The sequence below is a fragment of the Pseudophryne corroboree genome, chromosome 4 (genome assembly GCF_028390025.1).
Source record: "Pseudophryne corroboree isolate aPseCor3 chromosome 4, aPseCor3.hap2, whole genome shotgun sequence".
Lineage (NCBI taxonomy): Eukaryota > Metazoa > Chordata > Amphibia > Anura > Myobatrachidae > Pseudophryne > Pseudophryne corroboree.
Window position 1 is genome coordinate 770620581 of NC_086447.1, and position 24153 is coordinate 770644733.

At 46.4% G+C, this 24153-nt stretch overlaps 1 protein-coding gene across 3 annotated transcripts in view; it reads left to right on the forward strand.

Annotated features, from left to right (window-relative positions):
- Positions 1–24153, forward strand: part of SANBR (SANT and BTB domain regulator of CSR) — a 202157-nt gene that overhangs the window by 20252 nt on the left and 157752 nt on the right. For all 3 annotated transcript variants that reach the window (XM_063918229.1, XM_063918227.1, XM_063918228.1), the window contains exon 2: positions 23887–24036. In XM_063918229.1, the coding sequence (XP_063774299.1) occupies positions 23887–24036 (150 nt within the window). The remainder of the gene's footprint in view (positions 1–23886; positions 24037–24153) is intronic.

Sequence of the window (24153 nt, forward strand, 5' to 3'; positions counted from 1 at the left end):
TAGGTGGAAGGTATTAACCGACAATGTCAACTCCTTACATAAAAGGCTGGATGGCGTAACAGCTGTGGGACAGCCGGCTTCTCAGCCCGCGCCTGCCCAGGCGTCTCAAAGGCCATCAGGGGCTTAAAAAAAACGCCCGTTACCTCAGATGGCAGACACAGATGTCGACACGGAGTCTGACTCCAGTGTCGACGAGGTTGAGATATATACACAATCCACTAGGAACATCCGTTACATGATCTCGGCAATGAAAAATGTGTTACACATTTCTGACATGAACCCAAGTACCACATAAAAGGGGTTTTATTTTTGGGGAGAAAAAGCAGCCAGTGTTTTGTTTCCCCATCAGATGAATGAATGAAGTGTGTAAAGAAGCGTGGGTTCCCCCGATAAGAAACTGGTAATTTCTAAAAAGTTACTGATGGCGTACCTTTTCCCGCCAGAGGATAGGTCACGTTGGGAGATATCCCCTAGGGTGGATAAGGCGCTCACACGTTTGTCAAAAAAGGTGGCACTGCCGTCTTAGGATACGGCCACCTTGAAGGAGCCTGCTGATAAAAAGCAGGAGGCTATCCTGAAGTCTGTATATACACACTCAGGTTCTATACTGAGACCTGCATTTGCCTCAGCATAAATAGTGCTGCTGCAGCGTGGTCTGATACCCTGTCAGATAATATTAATACCCTAGACAGGGATAATATTTTGCTAACATAGAGCATATTAAAGACGTCGTCTTATATATGAAGGATGCACAGAGGGATATTTGCCGGCTGGCATCCAGAATTAATGTAATGTCCATTCTGCCAGGAGGGTATTAGAAACCCGGCAGTGGACAGGTGATGCTGCCTTTAAAAGGCACATGGAGATTCTGCCTTATAAGGGTGAGGAATTGTTTGGGGATGGTCTCTGGAACCTCGTATCCACAGCAACAGCTGGGAAGCAAAATTTTTACCTCAGGTTTCCTCACAGCCTAAGAAAGCACCGTATTTTCAGGTACAGTCCTTTCGGCTTCAGAAAAGCAAGCGGGTCAAAGGCGCTTCCTTTCTGCACAGAGGCAAGGGAAGAAGAAAAAAGCTGCACCAGACAGCCAGTTCCCAGGATCAAAAATCTTCCCCCGCTTCCTCTGAGTCCAGCGCATGACGCTGGGGCTCCACAGGTGGAGACAGGTGCGGTGGGGGCGCGTCTCGGGAACTTCAGGGACCAGTGGGCTTGCCCACAGGTGGATCCCTAGGTTCTGCAAGTAGTATCACAGGGATACAGGCTGGAGTTCGAGGCGACTCCCCCTCGCCGTTACCTCACATCAGCCTTGCCTGCTGCCCTCGGAGAAAGGTAGTACTGGCGGCAATTCACAAACTGTACTTCCAGCAGGTGAAATCAAGGTACCCCTCCTTCAACAAGGCCGGGGTTACTATTCCAAAATGTTGTGGTACCGAAACCAGACGGTTCGGTGAGACCCATTCTAAAATTGAAATCCTTTAACACTTATATACGAAGGTTCAAGTTCAAAATGGAATCGCTCAGTGCGATTATTGCAAGCCTGGAGAATTTCATGGTATCACTGGACATCAAGGATGCTTACCTGCATGTCCCTATTTACCCTCTTCACCAGGAGTACCTCAAAATTGTGGTACAGGATTGTCATTACCAATTCCAGACGTTGCCGTTGGTCTGTCCCCGGCACCGAGGTATTTACCAAGGTAATGGCCGAAATAATTATCCCGTACTTGGACGATCTCCTTATAAAGGCGAGGTCCAGGGAGCAGTTGTTCGTCGGAGTAGCACTATCTCGGGAAGTGCTACAACAGCACGGCTGGTTTCTGAATATTCCAAAGTCGCAGCTGGTTCCTACGACACGTCTACTGTTCCTGGGTATGGTTCTGGACACAGAACAGGATAAAAAGGGTTTCTCCCGGAGGAGAAGTCCAAGGAGTTGTCTGTCGTCTCTAGTCAGAGACCTCCTAATACAAATACAGGTGTCGGTGCATCAATGCACGCAAGCCCTGGGAAAGATGGTAGCTTCTTACGAAGAAATTCCATTCGCCAGGTCCCATGCAAGGATCTTCCAGTGGGATCTGTGGGACAAGTAGTCCGGGTCGCATCTTCAGATGCATCGGCGGTTAACCCTGTCTCCAAGGGCCAGGGTGTCGCTGTTGTGGTGGCTGCAGAGTGCTCATCTTCTAGGGGGCCGCAGATTCGGCATACAGGACTGGGTCCTGGTGACCACGGATGCCAGCCTTCGAGGCTGGGGGGCAGTCACACAGGGAAAAAACTTTCAAGGCTATGGAAAAGTCAGGAGACTTCCCTACACATAAATATTCTGGAACTAATGGCCATTTACAATGCCCTAAGTCAGGCTAGACCCTGCTTCAACACCGGCCGGTGCTGATCCAGTCAGACAACATCACGGCGGTCGCTCATGTAAACCGACAGGGCGGCACAAGAAGCAGGATAGCGATGGCAGAAGCCACAAGGATTCTCCGATGGGCGGAAAATCATGTGTTAGCACTGTCAGCAGTGTTCATTCCGGGAGTGGACAACTGGGAAGCAGACTTCCTCAGCAGGCACGACCTCCACCCGGGAGAGTGGGGACTTCATCCAGAAGTCTTCCAGCTGATTGTAAATCGTTGGGAAAGGCCACAGGTGGACATAATGGCGTCCCGCCTCAACAAACAGCTATAAAGATATTGCGCCAGGTCAAGGGACCCTCAGGCGATAGCTGGGGACGCTCGGGTAACACCGTGGGTGTACCAGTCGGTGTATGTGTTCCCTTCTCTGCCTCTCTTACCCAGGGTAATGAGAATAATAAGAAGGAGAGGAGTAGGAACTATACTCATTGTTCCGGGTTGGCCAAGAAGAGCTTGGTACCCAGAACTCCAAGAAATGATCTCAGAGGACCCATGGCCTCTGCCGCTCAGACAGGACCTGCTGCAGCAGGGGGCCTGTCTGTTCCAAGACGTACCGCGGCTGCGTTTGACTGCCTGGCGGTTGAACGCCGGATCCTGAAGGAAAAGGGCATTCCGGAGGAAGTTATCCCTACGCTATTTAAAGCTAGGACAGAAGTGAACGCAAACCATTATCACCGCATATGGCGGAAATATGTTGCGTGCTGTGAGGCCAGGAAGGCCCCAAAGGAGAAATTTCAGCAAAATAGAACTGGCTTCACTGCCTGAAGTTCAGACTTTCGTTAAGGGAGTGCTGCATAGTCAGCCCCTGTTTGTGCCTCAAGTGGCACCGTGGGATCTCAACATGGTGTTGGATTTCCTGAAGTCGCATTGGGTTGAGCCACTTAAATCCGTGGAGCTACAATACCTCACGTGGAAAGTGGTCATGCTGTGGGCCTTGGCGTCGGCCAGGCGTGTATCAGAATTGGCGGCTTTGTCATACTAAAGCCCTTTTCTGTATTTTATATGGAAAAGGCGGAATTGAGGACTCGATCCCAATTCCTTCCTAAGGTGGTATCAGTTTTTCATGTGAACAACCTATTGTGGTGCCTGCGGCTACTTGGGACTTAGAGGATTCCAAGTTACTGGACGTAGTCAGGGCCCTGAAAAGTATATGTTTCCAGGACGGCTGGAGTCAGGAAAACTGACTCGCTATTTATCCTGTATGCACCCAACAAGCTGGGTGCTCCTGCTTCTAAGCAGACTATTGCTCGCTGGATCTGTAGCACGATTCAACTTGTACATGCTGCGGCTGGACTGCCGCACCCTAAATCTGTAAAAGCCCATTCCACGAGGAAAGTGGGCTCTTCTTGGGCAGCTGCCCGAGGGGTCTCGGCTTTACAACTTTGCCGAGCTGTTACTTGGTCGGGTTCAAACATTTTTGCAAGAGTCTACAAGTTTGATACCCTGGCTGAGGAGGACCTAGAGTTTGCTCATTCGGTGCTGCAGAGTCATCCGCACTCTCCCGCCCGTTTGGGAGCTTTGGTATAATCCCCATGGTCCTTACGGAGTCCCAGCATCCACTTAGGACGTCAGAGAAAATAAGATTTTACTCACCGGTAAATCTATTTCTCGTAGTCCGTAGTGGATGCTGGGCGCCCATCCCAAGTGCGGATTGTCTGCAATACTTGTTTATAGTTATTGCTTAACTAAAGGGTTATTGTTGAGCCATCTGTTGAGAGGCTCTGTTATGTTCATACTGTTAACTGGGTATAATATCACGAGTTATACGGTGTGATTGGTGTGGCTGGTATGAGTCTTACCCGGGATTCAAAATCCTTCCTTATTGTGTCAGCTCTTCCGGGCACAGTATCCTAACTGAGGTCTGGAGGAGTGTCATGGTGGGAGGAGCCAGTGCACACCAGGTAGTCCTAAAGCTTTCTTTAGTTGTGCCCAGTCTCCTGCGGAGCCGCTATTCCCCATGGTCCTTACGGAGTCCCAGCATCCACTACGGACTACGAGAAATAGATTTACCGGTGAGTAAAATCTTATTTTTAATTTACTAGTGTCTCTAGTCTTTATCTACCAGAACTGTGTCTGTCCATGGCCAGGGACACTGTTTCCCAGATAGCACTGTCATTTGGTGTATATATAATGGGTATAGGGTGTGCGGTACATACAGGCCCTTAGGTCCAGGTTGGCCCATACTGCATACCCTGCATCTATAATTATACTTACCTCTCCAGAGCTCTGCTTCAGAAGAAATCACTGGGAAAATTATGTGGCTGCCATTTTCCTGCTGATTTCCTCATGCGCATTAGAGACCTCAAATTATGCCTTGTTACTCTATAAGAGTAAAAAAGGGGGGCCTGGACTGCAAACCCTAATACTAGCGATTTCATGAGGTGCTATCATGCTGAGGCTTCTAATACTATGCTGGAGGAAGAGAGATGCAGATGCACACTCCTAGCACTAAGAACACTGATAGTAAAAATTATTTAAATAAACTCTCACAATTAAAATGGAGTATAATTGAAGTTCTTAGCACACATTTGCGCAAATATGCGGGCCCATGTACCGCGGCCAGGTGACTTCATCACATGGGTCCCTAACATTCCTAATACTATCACATTATATCAATTTATACAGGACTTACCTCTAAATAGTGCCATTTCAATGTGTGATCTGAAATGCAGGAACCTAGCTAATTAAAACACCTGAGGGTAAATGGGAGGGGTGCCAATACCAGAGGAAGGAAGCCTTGCCTTCCAGTGTACAATATATACACAAATATAGAGGAAAAAAGGGGGGCCTGGACTGCACACCTTCTATAAGAGTGCCAGTTACCTGGTGGAGCAGAAACACAGATGAACAAGCATGCTTGGCTCATATCTATAGAAACTACTCCAAGATTCGCCTACCCTCCAATCAAAGTGGGTGGTCACGACACACCACTGTCCCCTCCTCTTGTTGGTCGAAGGCTTTGGCATAGGGTGGCCAATCCCGAACCATTTTTTAAATCCCGGGATAGGCTTTTTTAATGTGTGTCCGTCCGTTCCCCATGCCCCACCCGTCCGTCCATCCCCCATGCCCCGCCTCGCCCCTCCCGCAGTGCACCGCCCATATAACTCACCAAACTGGCGAGGCGGGCGGTTGGGAATATTTTTCCAGGCCGCGGGCTGGAGATGGCTGGCTTCCCATCGGGCTTGGCAGCTAGTTACTGCGCAGCGTGACCTCAAAGTCAGAGGTCACACTTCACAGAGGGAGGAGGGAGTCGGGCAGCGTTCAGAGGTCACGCTGCGCAGAGGGAGCCAGGAGGAGGGAGCACTGCAGCGTTGAGCGCCCTGAGGATGCTCAACGCTGCCCGGCATTAAAGGGCCACCTGATCCCGCAATCTCCGGGATTAAAGCCCGGCTGAGTTTTGGCCTAAGTCCCGGGATCCCGCCGATCAGCATAGCGATTTGTTCAGAAACCTTGTCGTATTCTTCTTTGAATTCTTTTAGTGCTAGTTGTCCAGTGACTACATAGATCACATTTAGAGAATTTGTGGGAAGAACTGTGGGCCTAATTCAGTAAGGATTGCAAAAATGCAAATCGGTCGATTATATGCAGATTGCGCATGCACTGCAACCGCATTGCACTTGCGCGAAGACCAAAGTGCGAGTGATCTGCAATCGCAGGCCCAGTGAAATGCGACTGCAAAGTGATTGACAGGAAGTTACCGTTTGTGGGAGGCAACGTGGCGTTTGTGGGGAGTGGTTGTGAAAACAGAGGCATGCCATGGCTGTTTTCAGGGCGTGCATCTGACATCAGCTGCGATCGCTGCAATGAAAAACATGGCGTCCGGTGCGTCTGCGATTACATTATTTTGAGTAGGCATGGGTCAACTGCAACTGTGGATGGTACTCTGTTTCTGCGTCTGCATCGCAGTTTTGTGACTGAATACGCAGATTTGACAAAGCATCAGTGGACGTCCTTTCTGGGCAGCTCTTCACTTGCAATTTTTAGCAATAGCAGTTTTGAGATAATCGCTATTTCAGTCTCAGTAGCGATCCTTACTGAATTTGGCCCTGTATTCATATTACTATTTTGTGGGGAGGTTTATCAAACCTTCTAAAGAAGTCAAGTGGGGGTGTTTTCCATAGTAACCAATCATATTCTAGCTATCATTTTATATAATGTACTAGATAAATTACAGCTAAAATTTGATTGGTTGCTGTGTGCAACACCTACGCATGTTCTCTTTATAAGGTTTGCTAACTCTTTTGCAGGCTTTCTACACAGTCTGTTGTGGAGTAGAGATTTTTCACTCCCTTATAAGTAGCATTATCATTTGTGAATGATAGAGGGAGGCTTTACTGAATCTTTTTTTTAGTGTTCGTTGATGCAAGTATATTTTAGAACAATGGTGGACATTCCGAGTTTATCGCTAGCTGCATTCGTTCGCTGTGCAGCAATGAGGCAAAAAATGGCACTTCTGCGTATGCGGCGCAATGCGCACGCGCGATGTACTATTACAACGAACGATGTAGTTTCACACAGGGTCTAGCAATGCATTTCAGTCGCACTGGTGGCCGCAGAGTGATTGACATGAAGTGGGCGTTTCTGGGTGTCAACTGACCGTTTTCAGGGAGTGTTAGGATAAACGCAGGCGTGCCAGGATAAACACAGGCGTGGCTGGGTGAACGCAGGGCGTGTTTGTGACGTCAAAACAGGAACTGAACAGTCTGAAGTGATCGCAAGCGCTGAGTAGGTTTTGAGCTACTCTGAAACTGCACAAAAATATTTTGTAGCCGCTCTGCGATCCTTTCGTTCGCACTTCTGGTAAGCTAAAATACACTCCCAGTGGGAGGTGGCATAGCGTTTGCACAGCTGCTAAAAACATCTAGCGAGCGATCAACTCGGAATGACCACCAATGTGTCTTTTGCATTACATAGGTGATACAGGGTCATATTTGTATGACAAGCGTGATTAATAAATAGAAAGCTTGTAGTCTGAGACTCCCACAATCCTGCTGTCCACAGATGCTGAAAAAGCCTTTGATAGAGTAGATTGGCAATTTATGGCTGGTGTCTGGGTCCGGTATGCCTGGCGTGGTTATTAGCCATGTATAAAAACCCTGATGCTAGAGTTAAGGTTAACAGTGCATTATCTTCAGATCTTAAATGGGACCCGGCAGGGATGCCCACTGTCTCCTCTTATGTTTATCTTGTGTGTGGATGCCTTAGCAAGGGTCATACACTGCTCCCTGATATTTGGGGGTTGCATTGGGTGCCACAGAATATAAACTGGCGCTTTTTGCAGATTTACTAACGATCATATCTAATCCAGTGGTTTCTTTGCTTAATCTGACTTTGGAACTCCAGATGTTTAGTTCTCTATCAAACTTCAAAATAAATAACTCAGGGTCTGTGGCACTCAGTACCCCGGAGCCCGTGGAGTGGGGCTTACAACCGGCTTTTCCATTTAAGTGGCATCCGACCCATATTTAGTATTTGCATATACATCTGACAAAAATATGAAAGACTTGTTTCAGGCCTAATTTCCTCTCTTACTTTGTTCTATTGAGAGGGATCTTCAGACCTGGCAGCCCAAAAACCTTTATGGTTAGGGAGTGTAGACATCATAAAGATGAATGTCATTCTGAGAATTTTGTATTGTTTACAGACACTCCCTTTATGGATCCCACTATCTTTCTTCTGAAGGTGGTCCAGGATTTAATTTGGTTTGGCAGAAAACCCACATTTAATCATGATATTCTTTACAGAAAAAAATGTGAATGGGAGATCTTAAATGACAAATTTTCTACTTTACCACCATACGGTCCATCTCAATAGTACTGTAGAATGGTCCAAATTTCACGGAGTCAAACAGTGGGTTTCTGTAGAGAAACATTCCAACAGGATTCTTTTAGACGCTCTGCACTGGGTTCTCTCTATTTCCCGGATTGACCATCCTACTATTTCTCCAACTTTACAAATTTGGAAAACGTTAAGAGTTTCACTTCCTATTTCCTCTATACCATCCCAATTGTCCTCAGCTGTGTAAAATCCTGATTTCCCTCAAGGCTTAGCTCAAGGCTCTGTGGCCCTCAAAATAACCTTGGAGATCCCTGGTTATTTTGAGATTTAGTCAACTAATGTTCTCGGGAGGTCTGAGGCCCTTCTCAGGTAGACGAGAGGAACTGGGGCTACCCCAGTCTGAATATTGATCATTAGGATTTTTATTCCCTTTGAGAGGCTTTGTACCCAGGAGGAGTCCCTGTGCTACTCCATCTCTATTATTTATAACCTTTCATTGGATGGTGCCACGGATTTGCACATCCAGCTCACTGATAAACAGTAGAATAGCACATTTCAGTATTTGCATGTTTTGTCCCAAAGTGTGACTGTCCTTTAGACGCAACATAAAGTCATTACTAGATGTTATAGAAGTCCCAGCATATTGAGCAGAATGTTCCCAGGTCTTTCTAATCCATGAGGTGTATTTACTAAGGTGTGAGTTTTTTTAAGAAGTGGAGATGTTGCCCGTAGCAACCAATCAGATTATAGCTGTTAAGTGGAAAAAAACGTCTAAAAAAACTCACACCTTAGTAAATATACCCCTGTGTTGGAGATATAATGGTAGTGCGGATCCCCTCTACCCCTCTCTAACTTTCTTCTGCAACCAAGTTATCCAGCTGTTCAGAGATATTGTGGGTTGATGAGGTACCGGATGGTTCGGAATTTTGGATCCTTAATGTAATCAAGTATCTTATCCCTAAATATAAACACTCTCTTTTGAGATATATGAATAATGCTGCCGAGACGGCTATTTCAGTTAAACTGAGATCAAATTCCCCTCCGTCCATTAAAGACTGGTTCCTTAGATTGAATATGTATATGCAAAAAACAAGTGTAAATTTGGTGCTTCAAACGGAGAGCTGCAAAAACCTCTAAGCCCACCTGTAGGACCAAAATATAGTTTAAAAGGAGAATGTGTGGTTTTTGCGCTATCTCCTGTTGTGATAGGGTGAAATCACTATGTAGGTGAATCAAGATGAGTTCACAGTTTGTAGTTCCAAGAAAATGCCCAAAAAACGTAATTTCCCTTATTCTTTCTGTTGAGTCATCGGTTCTCCAAATCCTTCTTCAATTTTGGTTCAGAGAGATATTAATTCTTCATCTCCAATGTATAAAAAGAAGAGATAGGAGAAACCGCAATAGTGTAACTCAATTTTAATAAGAACAAAGGTAATAAAACATATGGCTGGCAGCGTACCTTAGAATAAGGTGTATATAACACACCAAGTCTCGTGTATAAAATGTCTGTGGTGAATCCCTGGTATGAGAATCCCTTCAGAATCCAAAGATGGGTCGCTGTCCAGACAGATGCTGATAATCAAGGTATGGTTTGGTACTATGGGGCAAATGTATTAACCTGGAAACGGTTAATACATTTGCCCCATAGTACCAAACCATACCTTGATTATGAAGGGATTCTCATACCAGGGATTCACCACAGACATTTTATACACGAGACTTGGTGTGTTATATACACCTTATTCTAAGGTACGCTGCCAGCCATATGTTTTATTACCTTTGTTCTTATTAAAATTGAGTTACACTATTGCGGTTTCTCCTATCTCTTCTTTTTATACATTGGAGATGAAGAATTAATATCCCTCTGAACCAAAATTGAAGAAGGATTTGGAGAACCGATGACTCAACAGAAAGAATAAGGGAAATTACGTTTTTTGGGCATTTTCTTGGAACTACAAACTGTGAACTCATCTTGATTCACCTACATAGTGATTTCACCCTATCTCCTGTTGTGATAGGGTGAAATCACTATGTAGGTGAATCAAGATGAGTTCACAGTTTGTAGTTCCAAGAAAATGCCCAAAAAACGTAATTTCCCTTATTCTTTCTGTTGAGTCATCGGTTCTCCAAATCCTTCTTCAATTTTGGTTCAGAGGGATATTAATTCTTCATCTCCAATGTATAAAAAGAAGAGATAGGAGAAACCGCAATAGTGTAACTCAATTTTAATAAGAACAAAGGTAATAAAACATATGGCTGGCAGCGTACCTTAGAATAAGGTGTATATAACACACCAAGTCTCGTGTATAAAATGTCTGTGGTGAATCCCTGGTATGAGAATCCCTTCAGAATCCAAAGATGGGTCGCTGTCCAGACAGATGCTGATAATCAAGGTATGGTTTGGTACTATGGGGCAAATGTATTAACCTGGAAACGGTTAATACATTTGCCCCATAGTACCAAACCATACCTTGATTATGAAGGGATTCTCATACCAGGGATTCACCACAGACATTTTATACACGAGACTTGGTGTGTTATATACACCTTATTCTAAGGTACGCTGCCAGCCATATGTTTTATTACCTTTGTTCTTATTAAAATTGAGTTACACTATTGCGGTTTCTCCTATCTCTTCTTTTTATACATTGGAGATGAAGAATTAATATCCCTCTGAACCAAAATTGAAGAAGGATTTGGAGAACCGATGACTCAACAGAAAGAATAAGGGAAATTACGTTTTTTGGGCATTTTCTTGGAACTACAAACTGTGAACTCATCTTGATTCACCTACATAGTGATTTCACCCTATCACAACAGGAGATAGCGCAAAAACCACACATGAATATGTATATGGTTATGGAAGAGATCTCATTGTCGGCATCTAACCGCATTGTCACGTTTACAACCACTTGTTTTTTTTTTGGTTGGAGTTTAGAGAGTCTCTCAAATACAAGGAATGAATGGCATTATGCTCCCACCCCCCTACCTTCAGGATAGTTTTGTGTTTGACTTTTGATTTACCAGCTGGAGACCTATGAACCCCCCTCCTCTTACCACCCCTGTCTGTTTGCATTGTGTTTTATTTCCCACTAGCTGAAGCACCTGGTGTTGCCCGGTATTTTAAGAATGTCTGTTTACAAAAATACAGTTAAATTTCTCTTACGTTCTAGAGGATGCTGGGGTCCACATTAGTACCATGGGGTATAGACGGGTCCATACTAGATCTCCAACCAACGTAAATTAACAAACAACTATCATTCTAATTTACCATCCTCATCCCTTAGCGAAGCACGGCTATTCAGCTATCTATGGACTTCCTCAGCAGACACGATCTGCATCCTGGAGATTGGGACCTCCAACCAGAGGTGTTAACGGAGGTGACAAACCTTTGGGGGGTTCCTCAAATAGACATGATGGCTTCCTGCCTCAAAAAAAACTTTGGAGGTATTGCTCGAGGTCAAGAGACCCACAAACAGTGGCGGTGGACGCCCTTGTAACTCCGTGGGTGTTCCAGTCGGTTTACGTGTTTCCTCCATTTCCACTAATTCCAAGGATTCTAAAGCTCATAAGGAGAACAAGAGTTCAGGCAATCCTCATTGCTCCAAACTGGCCTAGAAGGGCATGGTATGCGGATCTTCTGGATCTACTGCTGGAAGAGCCGAGGCCTCTTCCTCTTCGGGAGGACCTGCTGCAGCAGGGGCCGTTCGCTTATCAAGACTTACCGTGGCTACGTTTGACGGCATGGAGGTTGAACGTCAGATATTAGCTCGGTAGGGCATTCCGAACAAGGTTATTCCTACCCTGATACAGGCTAGGAAAGGAGTAACGTCTAAACATTACCATCGCATTTGGAAAAAATATGTATCTTGGTGTGAGTTCAAGAAGTTTCCTACGGTGGAGGTTCAACTGGGACAGTTTCTCCTCTTCCTGCAAGCAGATGTGGATATGGGCCTGAGGTTGGGATCCGTAAAGATCCAGATTTCGTCCCTATCCATTTTCTTCCAGAAACTATTGGCTTCCCTCCCTGAGGTTCAGACTTTTTTGAAAGGGGTTCTGCACATCCAGCCTCCCTTTGTGCCGCCTACAGCGCCCTGGGATCGTAAAGTGGTATTACAGTTCCTCCAATCGGATTGGTTTGAGCCTCTGCCGGAGGTTGAGGTCAAGTTTGTCACGTAAAAGGCTATCACTTTGTTGGCCTTAGCTTCTGCTAGACATGTGTCGGAGTTGGGGGCTTTGTCTTGTAAGAGTCCCTACTTGATCTTCCATGAAGATAGAGCTGAGCTCAGGACACGTCAGCAGTTGCTTCCGAAGGTTGTGTCTGCATTTCATATCAACCAACCTATTGTGGTGCCAGTTGCTACTGACTTCTCAATTTCATCAAAGTCCTTGGATTTTGTAAGGGCTCCGAAAATCTATGTGAAGAGGACTGCTCGTCACAGAAAATCGGACTCTCTGTTTATCCTCTATGATCCCAAGAAACTTGGGTGTCCTACTTCTAAGCAGACTATTTCTTTTTTTTAAACAATGATTTTTTTTTTGATTTTTTTTTTATCACAAACAAACAAGGCCAGATACAGCGGTACATGTGCAGTCCTTCATGAATAGGAGTTGACTGAATTGAATATCAAGCAAAAATACAACGATACAATGACAGTACAACGGTGTATACAATGTCCTAATCATGAACTACCAAATCCAGCGACAGACAAATATTGAACTAAACTACTAACAGATAGAGAAAGAAATAAAGTAAGACAAAAAGAGAAACAACACAGTGAGACACACAGGGGATAACATAGATGCGGGTCAAGTTCCACAATTGGGAGTGTTCCCAATACACCTAGTGAAGTATAGGTATAAAATACAAATGGTATATCAGATATATATTAATAACATCAGGCAGCATCAGATTGTGGAGAATGTAGTTGTGACAATTCTATAGAGCCAGTACTAACCATAGGCAGCCCTCTCCGCTCCCGAAATTCTTTCCACTTCAACCAAGAGTTCAGCACTGACGTTGGCGAGGTAGAATAAATACCTCCAGCCGTTTCAAATAGGTAATGTTTATGTGTGCTGATAACAATGGCTTGGATAGTGGGTACATTTGGTGTTTTCCAAAGCTGTCCAATCGCAGCCTTGGTGGATATGAGGATATGGCCCGCAATGTATCTATCACAACGTAATAGGTCAGGTGATGTGTAATGAAATACAGCAAACATAGGATTCATAGGGACCTCCACCCCGAGTACCTCCCGGAGAAGAGAGAATACTTCGGTCCACAGCGACCTCAAAACGGGGCAATCCCAAAAGACGTGTAGAATATTACCCACGTGACCACAATTCCTCCAGCACTGCCGGGAAACCGAAGGCCAAATGGTATGGAGCCGCTGTGGAGTAAAGTACGCCCTTTGGCACAGTTTAAAGTACATCTCAGAATGTTGAAGGCATCTCGAGATCCCAAAGCACCTCGAGGAGATGGAGTCCCACTCCTCCTCCCGTAGGTCAATGGAGAGATCCTTCTCCCACTTCAACTGCGAGGGAATCTTACCCCGTTTAGAGAGTAGAGTTATATACTGATACCATTTAGATATCCCCCCGCCATGATCCGGAGAGGACAGTCTGAAGCAAAGGGAGGCCGGAAGGGGGACGGGAGCTACCCCATCCCTCCCACATGACTGTAGCCAGTGTCGGACCTGTAGGTATTTGATGAAGTCTTGCCTTAGGATAAACGAATGGCTTAATAACCTAGAGAAGGGCACCAAACCTCCCTCTGAGTATAGGTTCCCCAAATGCACAATCCCAGCCTCGATCCATGTGTCTAACCCAAGGTTGGGTATGAGACTGGCAATAGTCCTAGTTTGTAAATCAGCCGTGGGCAACATGATTTTCGGGTCAGATGCCACAACCGCATGCCAAAGCTTCAGAGTGCATCTAACCGACTCCCCCGGGCCCAGCTGTTTTGGGACACAGTGGGCGGGCATTAGAAACATATCTCTCAAGTCGATCGAGCTGAGAAAGGACCGCTCTAGGAGGACCCATGGCTTGGGACTGTGCATGTCGAACCAATCTCGGGCCTGACTGAGAAGGCAAGCGGAGTGGTAGGCCTCCAGGTTTGGGTAGGCTACACCCCCGACCGTCTTAGGCAACATCAGGACCTGTCTAGCTATGCGGGGCCTAGCTCCCTTCCATATAAACTGGGAGATGATCATGTTAGCTTTCACCAGGAGAGGCTTGGGGAAGCTACGAGGGATAGCCCGGAACAAATATAAAAGTTTAGGGAGTAATATCATTTTGGTCGCGGAAATGCGTCCCAACCATGATATTTCATGAAGGGACCATTCTTTTATTAATTTTTCGAAGGCACTAAAGAGGGGCAAATAGTTGCAATCATATAGGTCTCTATCTAGGGAGAGGTGAATTCCTAAGTATTTAATGGATCTGACCTGCCAGGCATATCGGTATCGGTCCTTAAGTAAGGTCACAGTACGTGGCGGTATGTGAAGCGGTAGGGCTTCGGTTTTGGTTGTGTTCAACTTGTAATATGAAATTTTGGAATATCGGTCCAGAATAGTGTGGAGCGCAGTTAGTGAGTCAACTGGGCGAGTTAAGCAGAGCAATATGTCGTCGGCAAATAGACTAATCTTATGAGTCAAACCTCCTATTTCTGGGCCTGTAATTGTTGGCTCAGATCTAATGGTCTCAGCCAGCGGCTCAATAGTTAAGGCGAATATGAGGGGTGACAGGGGGCAACCCTGTCTAGTTCCGTTGGTGATATTAAAATCCCCTGACAAACAACCATTGACAAACACCCTTGCAGATGGGGCAGAGTACAGAGCAAAAATGGAATCCAAGATCCTCCCTACAAACCCAAATTTACCTAGAACAGCTCTCAGATATCCCCAGTGGAGTCTGTCAAATGCCTTTTCGGCATCAAGTGAGAGTATAAGAAGGGGCGTTTTATGCACATCACAATGTTCTAATATGTTAAACACTCTTCGGGTGTTGTCTGGGGCCTGCCTGCCCGGGACAAAGCCCACCTGATCAGCAGCTATGAGGGAAGGAAGTAGGGGGGAAAGGCGATTAGCGATTATTTTTGCAAAAAGCTTGACGTCTGTGTTCAACAAAGCTATGGGACGGTAATTTTGGACTGCTGTGGGGGGCTTGCCAGGTTTTGGGATGGCTACTATCTGTGCCTCAAGCATTTCTCTGGGAAATTTCCCCCCGCCCGATGCCTCATTGAAAACAGACAGCAGTAAGGGGGCCAGGTCATTCTTATATGATTTATAGAAATTGGAGGGGAAGCCATCGGGGCCAGGGGCCTTGTCTCTCGGGAGAGCAGAGATAGCTGCATCTAGTTCTTCTAATGTCCAAGGGGAGCTAAGGGACAGGCAGGCCGCAGAGTCCAACGCCGGGAGGGAAATCTCTTTCAGAAACGACTGTATATCAACCTCTCTGGGTTGGGGAGTAGTCGGGTCAGACCTTAAATCATAGAGTTGGGAGTAGTACTCTGCAAAGGTGTTTGCAATATCATAGGGGTCAGATACCCTAGATCCCGTAGAGGAACAGACATAGTGTATCCTGGCCCTAGCCCGTTTGCTCTGTAGCTTCCGAGCCAAGAGGCGTCCCGCCTTGTTACCGAGTACGTAAAACCTCTGGTTTAATCGGGCAATATTGCGCTGCACATCTCTAAGTGAGAAAACGTTTACCCTTTCCCGGGCGGCTAATAATAGCTTGTAGGTGGATTTATTGAGAGGATTCGCTTTATGCAACAATTCCAGTCTGGCCGCCTCTTTATCAGCGAGCTGGCGTTCAGCCTATTGAGAACGTTTAAGTCTGGCAGCAGTCTGGATGGCACAGCCTGGAATCACCGCTTTAAGAGAGCACCAATTATTAAAAATCGAAGTATCTTCCGATTTGTTAGTATCAAGGTATAACTGTATGGATTGTCGAATAGTGAGAAGGGCGTCAGGGTGGTTGAGTAAGAACCTCCCCAGTCTCCAGGGCCCTGGGGGGATCCCACTGGCCTCCAGCTCCCAAACTACCATTACCGGGGAGTGATCAGACCAAGTCATAGGTAATATGTTAATTTCTCGGATGGCCGTCAGGGTCTCCTTATTTGTCAGGGCCAGGTCTATCCTGGAGTAAGAGCAATGGACATGTGAGTAGAAGGAATAATCTTGCTCTGTGGGGTGTTTAGTTCTCCATGCATCATATAGATCGAATTCCCCCAGTAACTGGCGGAGGCTAGGCCTCCCGTCCCGAGCAATCCGACCTCCCGACAGGGTGCTTCTAGTAGCACTAGATCTATCTAGTAAAGTGTCCACTACTGAATTGAAATCCCCCAAGATCATAACCGCCCCCTTAGTGTGCTTTTGTATCAGGGAACAGAGCTTCTTACAGAAAGTGAGCTGACCAGAATTCGGGGCATAGCATTAGACTAAGGTGACCATGGTGTTTTCCAATAACCCTATTAATATGAGATATCGACCCTCAGGATCCATTATTTGGGATTCTAGTGTGAAAGTGCAGTTTAGGGAAAAGAGTATCGCTACCCCAGCCTTTTTAGTAGGGCCATTGGCCATATAGCAAGTAGGAAAACGGTTATCGAAAAATTTAGGGGAGTCCAGTTTTCTAAAATGGGTTTCTTGAATCGCAACCACATTCGCCTTCATTCTATGGAAGGAGGACAACGCTAGTTTACGCTTCTGTGGGGAATTTAATCCTTTAACATTTAGTGAAACTAACCTGACCATAACTGATTAGTAAGGGAACATATCAACCGCTGTAGCCAATAGCTAGGAACAGAACCCTGGGGGGGACAAGACACATAGGGGAGACAAACAGGGGTAGACAAGAGAGAATTATTAAAGAGAGAAAGGGAACAGACCCCATAAAGATATGGGGCCATAGTAAGGCGCCAAAACATCCAGCGCCTCACCCTATGAAATATAGAGGTTGGTGGCCAACCTCCCCGCAACCGAACAGCCGAGGATTGTATATCTCGGCGTATGTACACCTACACGGCCTACAACACTCATACCCTTGAGGCTCAGAACCGCAGAGACACACAATGCTAGACAAAATTTAAGGTCTAGTGCAATTAGATTAACTAACAAACATCAGTTAGATAAAGACATAAAATAAACTCTGTACTTCTCATAAATAAGCGTACACTAGCATGTAATAGCTAACAAATAAGGGACAGCAATCTCAATGGCTGTGCCGACTTAAACACTGCAGTTAACTTCCAGGGCCTGGGACGGTGTTCCAGGTAAGGGCACTAATGGCAAGAAAAATTTGAGCAGTATACCTCTACTTCTCAACCGTCGTCCAGTCCTGCTGGAGTCGGTGATCAGGGGGACTGGGCCCGCGGACTTCCCCCAGATTCCATTTACGTAAAAGCTTCATACCCTCATCCGCTGACGAGATGGCTATAGTAGAACCGTCTCTGGAGATCAACAGACGAGTGGGGAAGCCCCATCTATAAAGAATGCCAGCCTTCCGAAGAACCGTAGTGACCGGGTGGAAAGAACGTCTTTTGTTGAGAGTATACTGCGACAGGTCTCCATATAATTGCAGATTACCCAAGGCTTCTGCTGTGTCAGAGGAAGGTCTAGCCGCCTTGAGCAAGAACTCTTTAATATGATAGAAGTGAACCCGCATCAGAACATCTCTGGACGATCCCTCTGGAGCACCCCGGGCCTTTGGGATTCGATGAATTCGATCCAATAGCAGGTCTGAGGAGCTGGTGGAAGGCAGCAGTTTTTTGAAGATCTCCATAGTATAATCGTGGAGACTGCTATTCGAGATCGAGTCGGGGACCCCTCTGAGTTTTAGATTGTTCCTGCGCGAGCGATCTTCCAAATCCGCCACTTTATCGCGCAGAAAATTCACTTCACCCTCCAAGGTATCATGGGAGTCTATCAGTGAGTTATGTGAACCGACTACTTCACTCATCTTCGTTTCCAGTTGACCTGTCCTCTCACCTAGGTCATCAATGGAGCTCTGGCAGGATTTCAACATGGCTCTAAATTTAGATGTCACGTCGTCTTTGAACTGATGCAGCAAAAGTTTCATACTGCCTACTGTTAAAGCTTCACAATCCTCAAGGCGCCTTGGAGAGGGTGCATCACTGGAAGGGGCTCAGAGGTCAAAGGAGAGGACCGCATGGTCTGAGGAGAGGAGCCTACTGCAGGGGTTCCAGCTTCCGGAGGTTTGTTACGGAAAGGAGAAGGCTTAAAAAAGGCAACTTGATTGACCGGTTTGGATGCTTTATGCTTCTTTGGAGGCATGACTTCTGATTTCACAGAGAAGTGCCTAATGCAGTATAAGGGGGGTAGAGCTTGCTTTAATCCAGCAGGGTAACTACACCGTGTAGGTATGTATCAGCTAAAATGGTTGCGGGGAGGTATTAGGAGGACATTATGGGCTAAAAGATCACATCTCAGCACAGCACGGGCATATAATTTGCGCTGGATCAAACAGCAATTTTCGCCCCTATTCGGGGGTTATCGGTCGTATAGATCAGCCCCTTAGTCTCAGGTGGGCATACGTTCAGTGTAATGCAGAGTTATTCCTGAGTGCATGGCCGCAAGTGATTTAATTAGCAGGTTCTCAGCAGTGGTCTGCAGATAGTAGTGACTTCAGATACCCCACACTGCCTCCGGATATCAATAGCTCAGGGAGACTCAGGCAAGAGACCCAGGACAATGCCCACTGTACAGAGCTGAACTAAAGGGGGACTGTAGTCCGGCCCCAGGGTAAGGCTGCTAATTTGTTGTTTCTGTGTCTGTGTCCCCCCCCCGCGTCTGGCTCAGGGCCGCTGGCAGCGGCCGTCCGCCGATGGTTAGTGCGGGCTTCACTGGAGGGGATTATGCCCGGGGAGCAGCTCACCTCGTCAGATGCGGGAGACGCCAGGCCTCACGTCCTGCGTGTTGCTCCGTGGGTCCCGAGACCTAAAATGGCGGCCGCCTCCGGAGCTCCGGGCTTCCAGCGTCCGTCACCTCTCTCCCCCGCAAAGTAGCCGGTCTCAGCAGTCCGGAGAGTGGGTCCGGTCCCAGGAGACCCAGGCAAGGGTATCCCGGCAACGCTTCCGGGAACGGCGCTCCGTACGTCCGGCAGCGGAAAGTTCAAAATTGAGGCCCCGGCTTCAAAGTGGTGGCTAGGCCGCAATCCGCGGGAGCCAGTATACCGGCTCCCCGATTCCGCAGCTCTAAACCACCGCAGTGGGGGGTTCCCACAGTCACAGGGGCTGACTTCACAGGGCTTTTACTGAACAGGGAGAAGAATATAGGGGCTTTATTCCCTCAGAGACAGAGGAGCTCACTGTCCGTGCTTCCTCTCTGTTCAGCCTCCAGGCCACGCCCCCCCTAAGCAGACTATTTCTAGCTGGATCAGGTTCACTATCCAGCATGCGTATTCTACGGCAGGATTGCCGTGTCCTACATCTGTTAAGGCCCACTCTACTCATACGGTGGGTTCTTCCTGGACGGCTGCACGGGGTGTTGGCTTTACAGCTTTGCCGATCGGCTACTTGGTCTGCATCGAACACATTTGCAAAGTTCTACAAGTTCGATACTTTGGCCTCTGAGGACCTAAAGTTTGGTCAATCAGTTCTGCAGGAGCCTCCGCGCTCTCCCTCCCGATCTGGAGCTTTGGTACATCCCCTTGGTACTAATGTGGATCCCAGCATCCTCTAGGACGTAAGAGAAAATAGGATTTTAATTACATACCTTTTCTCGTAGTCCGTAGAGGATGCTGGGCGCCCGCTATTCCTGCAGTGGTTACTTGGTTCAGTACTGCTTAGTTCTTGGTTAAGTACTGTTTAGTTACTTGTTAAGTAATCTTGTTCAGCCGTTGCTGAGTTTTCGAGCGGGTTAGCTTGGTTTGCCTTGTATGTGTGAGCTGGTGTGAATCTCGCCACTATCTGTGTAAAATCCTTCTCTCAAAGTTGTCCGTCTCCTCGGGCACAGTTTCTATACTGAGTCTGGTAGGAGGGGCATAGAGGGAGGAACCAGCCCACACTTTCAAACTCTTAAAGTGCCAATGGCTCCTAGTGAACCCGTCTATACCCCATGGTACTAATGTGTACCCCAGCATCCTCTACCGACTACGAGAAAAGGATTTATCGGTAGGTAATTAAAATCCTATTATTAAACTATTAAACACACAGTATAAATAACATTGTAGATAGCTGAATAACCATGCTTCGCTACGGGATGAGGATGGTAAATTAGAATGATAGTTGTTTGTTAATTTACGCTGGTTGGAGATCTAGTATATAGGCATTCCCTGACCCACTTTGTGTAGTGGCCAGAACCCCTTTTTGGTCCCCCAAGGGACCCTGCTCTTCCCACTATACAACTCTCAGACTGTGGCTTCCTGCTGCCTCCATTCCCCTCTAGTGTTCCTTCTAGGCTGTTTCAGCAGGGTGCTGCACCCTGCCCATTTTTGAAATGTGAAAAAGCACCCTGCCCTTTTTCAGTGCACCCTGCAGGACCATATATTTCCCCCTTGTATACAGAATGCAACAGTCAGAGTGCATGTTACAATGTTGTCGTCTACTCCTTGCCCACCTCTGAAATTGGACCACAATTTCTATCCTTTAGCCAACTGGATGGCAGAGGAGGCACTGTAAATAACACAGCACTCTGCTAAAGAGGGAAAGAACAGGGTAAGCAGTGAGCATGTACTGCTTACAGTATTTCCCTAGTAGAACAGACTTATTTTTTCCTATCTATTTTAACCCATTGTTTAACTTTTCTGTTTTATAACACATAGAAGACTGGACATATACAGTACATATACAGTATGTTTCTCGGTACAGATGTTGGGTGTCTTATATGTATGCATGGGTATATGATTTACTAAGGGCAAAATGTATGTACAAAAACTATAAACATATGCGCTATGCTTTGTGCGCAAAGCGTCACATCAAAAATGTGCCCTTCAAAATAAAAATGTGCCCTCTTCAATGCTCAGCACCCTGCCCTAAAAAAATCCTAGAGTAAACACTACCCCTCCTCACATCATGCCAGTGCCCCTGTGAAATGATCGTTTTTTTTTTTACAGTTTCTTATATAGCGCAGCACATTATGAATCTCCTGATATACTCTGTGCTGCTGGGGGACTGTGTTACTTCCACTATAGAACTCTCAGTGTGTGGCTTCCTGCTGCCTCCATTCCCCTCCTCACATCATGTCACTGGCCCTGTCACATGCAGCCCTGTCATCACTGACATATCATGCATGTCCTGATATAGTCTGTGCTGCTGGCCCACCCCTAGGGGTGTTAGTTGTGTGTTACCCCCACAGTGTTTGTTCCCAGAGTGTAAGTCATATGTGTAGCAATTTGGTGTAAATTGCTCCAGGCATTCCAGAGTTATGCTGTCTGCTGAAATACTCAGTGCTGCTGCCTCACCTCTAGGGGTGTCTCCCCCCCCACAGTGTTTTTTTCCAGATTGTAAGGCATATGTGTGCCAATTTTTGAGTACATTGCTCTAGCAATTCCAGAGTTATGCTGTCTCCTGATATACTCTGTGCTGCTGTTTCCCCCCCTAGGGCTTCTAGGGATTTCTAATTGTTCCAGTTGCCTCCGCCGTGTTTTAATACGCTTGTATGTAAAATTTCACTATCTTCGCTTGTAAACTGTGGATTTGTATAGAAAGATAGAAGGATGGATTTTCGCTTTTATGGGGTATATTCAATAAGATTCCGATCCATTCCGACATGCAGTTATCGTAATGGATCCGACAACCCCTATTCAATGGACGGCCAAATCCGACTGTCAGATTTGCCTATACACAGGGTCCTGTCCTGCCGCTGCTGTCAGCGGCTGCGGATATGCTAACAACAGCGGCCAGGAGTGCAGATGGCGGCGGGCATGAGCTGGACGCGCGGGAGTAAGCTGGGCAGCGGGGGAACAGAGAATGGCGGCCGGTGGGGGGACATGTCAGCGCCGGCGGGGGGAGGCGCTGCAGGGAGAGAGGTCTCTCCCTGCAGCGCCTCCTCCCGCCGCCGCAGACATGTCCCCCCGCAGCCAGCTCCCCCCGCCGGCCGCCGATCTCTGCTCCCCCCGCGGCCCACAGCACCGCTTGTCTCCTCACCTCAATCCGACTTGTTTTCAAGTCGGATTGAGTTTGTCGGAAAGGGGGCCAAAACCTGTCGGATTTGGCCCCATTTCCGACAGAAGCACGTGGATCGGCGCCTATTCCACCTATCCACGTGTTTTCCGACAAAAAACGCCCCTATTGAATAAGTCGGAGCCCCTTCTGACCTATTTCTGTCGGAAGCTGCAGTCTTTCCAACAAGACGGCAGCTTCCGACAGTTATTGAATACAGCCCAAAATAGTAGATTTGTCAATTTATGGAAAACCTTTGGTAAATTTGTCCATATTGTAATAATATCATCATTTGTGTCTTGAAATTTGTCCTAATGTATTGGACATGTGTGGGCCAGACGTTGAAATAGGAAAACTACGTAATTAGTATTTTAATAAACATCCCCTAAGAGGATGAACATAGGGTTGACATAATGACATAATTACCGATGCGTAGCTTGCGTTGCGTGACCAATAACGCCCAAATGGACAATCGAATCAAAATTTGGATTGCACCTCCAGCGTGTAGATTTTAATAAACTACAAAAATGGTCCTGTCACTTTTTGCCGTATCTGCTACAGGTGCTCCTTGGGTAACACCAAGAACCATGGATTAATATTTACTTACATTAAGATGTCTCAAATTACATCTCTATAGATTTACCAAATTTTTAACACTTATTTATATTTACAACCGTGAAAATCAGAAACTCCTGTGTGAAGATACCGGCAATGAGCGCAGCGTGTCCCCTCACGGACTCACTGTGTTTGCCACGCTTCGGCCCTGCATGGTACCACAAGGTTGTATTTTGGTCACCACAAGGTTGTATTCCCCCTCGGAACCCAAGTGGGTATTCCAGGTCAGGTATTTCACCGGGTGTCGGGTTTCCGGCGTCGGTATCCTGACAGCCGGGATCCCGATAGCTGGCAAAATGAATGGGCGAAACTGCCGAAAGATAGGTGTGCCAAGCTTGCGGCATCACATTCAAAAAGACTTGAGGTTGTAATTGCTGCCAAAGGTACATCAACAAAATATTGAGCAAAGGCTGTGAATACTTATGCACATGTGATTTCTTAGTTTTTTTATTTTTAATAAATTTGCAAAAATCTAAAAAAAACAAAACTCTCTCTCTATCTATCTATCTATCTATCTATCTATCTATATCTCTCTCTCTCTCTCTCTCTCTCTCTCTATATATATATATATATACACACAATCAGTATGGAGTAGGCCTGTCAGTTATTTACATCCCGGAGTAAATGATTTGTGTTGCATGTATTTCATCTGCACGGATGTCATCCTTTGCCATAAATTATACTAATCACCTGGTATATTCACGCATGTTGGTTTTTTTTTTTACTATCCTACTTTTCAACTGAAGGCTGCTGAACTATAGAAAAAAATTAGCATAATAATTAATCCAGCCGCTTTATTGTGTACATGTGGACTTGTGTCTCCTGCATTGCAGCTCAGTTGGCAGCTAAAGGGTTATGCAAGTCTGGCAGCCTTTGCGCTATTCAGGCACACCAGCAGTGCCACTCTGTCACTACATTATATATGAGCTCTAATTGGAATTAAACAGTTTCTGCCCTTTTTCACAGGCCAGGCTTGTAGAGGCAGAGCTTGTTTCATTGGCTGAAGCACTCCATCCTCTCCTATCTGCAGCACCAAGCCTCTCATCCACATACCGGCACACTGCAGGGGCATTGTGCTATCTGGCTTCCTGTAACACCGCACCTTCTTCTGCTCAGGTAACTATCCTCTGTCATGTCTCTGCAATGTTCTGTACTTACATTTTCCAGGCTTTTCCTATCAAGGACCAATATTTTCAGGTGCAGTCAAGGAATAGCAGAACAACATAAAGATCC